Raw genomic sequence first — 849 nt, forward strand, 5'->3', positions numbered from 1 at the left:
TTTTTATTAATGAATGATATAACTGCCCATTTTCCCTCTCTCCCCCTCCCCCTCTCTCCTTTCCTCCCCCTCTCTCTCCTTTCCTACCCCTCTCTCTCCCCCCCTCCTTTTCTCACCCTTTCCCTCCTCTTCTCCCCCCCTCCTTCCTTTCCTTACCCTACCCCTCCTTCCCACAACCTCTCCCTCCTTCTCTCCTTCCCTCTCCCTAACCCTCTTCTTTTTTACAACCTAAACGATTACTTTCCAAAATGAAAACAAGTGATTATTCATATTTTTTTTTATTAATATTCTTATCGCTATTAATTCTAGCTAGAATGGTTGACATAGATTCTTGGAAAGCATCAGATTTTCTTTTACACAGGCAAATCCCTGAAATGAAATTCATAATTATAGCTAAGAAAATTATGCTGTTACATTTCAGATTTCAACATTATATCTTCAGTCTGGAAAAAATAAGCAGCTATTAAGGATAAACATGTTTTTTTTATCTTTTTCTTAACAAATGATGTTACACTTACCTTTATATAGTTCAACTTGTTTATAATGCTGCATCTCCCACACACACACTCATTCTCTCGCACACACACTCACACTCACACACACACACACTCTCTCTCTCTCTCTCTCTCTCTCTCTCTCTCTCTCTCTCTCTCTCTCTCTCTCTCCTCTCTCTCTCTCTCTCTCTCTCTCATCTCTCTCTCTCTCACATCCACACACACAAACACTCACACAAACACACACACACACACACACACACACACACACACACACACACACACACACACACACACACACACCCAGAAAGAGAGACAGAGAGAACCAACATTTACCCAATATTAGCATAACAGT

The 849-nt window shown here is 40.9% G+C and overlaps 1 protein-coding gene across 2 annotated transcripts in view; it reads right to left on the reverse strand.

Moving 5' to 3' along the window:
- Positions 1 to 186: 186 nt before the first annotated feature.
- LOC119595075 (diacylglycerol kinase epsilon-like) overlaps positions 187 to 849 on the reverse strand; it is a 15,973-nt gene continuing 15,310 nt past the window's right edge. For both annotated transcript variants that reach the window (XM_037944214.1, XM_037944215.1), the window contains one exon: positions 187 to 369. In XM_037944214.1, coding sequence (XP_037800142.1) covers positions 354 to 369 — 16 coding nt within the window. In that variant the 3' untranslated portion in view covers positions 187 to 353. The remainder of the gene's footprint in view (positions 370 to 849) is intronic.

This window comes from Penaeus monodon, chromosome 35 (assembly GCF_015228065.2).
Source record: "Penaeus monodon isolate SGIC_2016 chromosome 35, NSTDA_Pmon_1, whole genome shotgun sequence".
Taxonomy (NCBI): Eukaryota; Metazoa; Arthropoda; class Malacostraca; order Decapoda; family Penaeidae; genus Penaeus; species Penaeus monodon.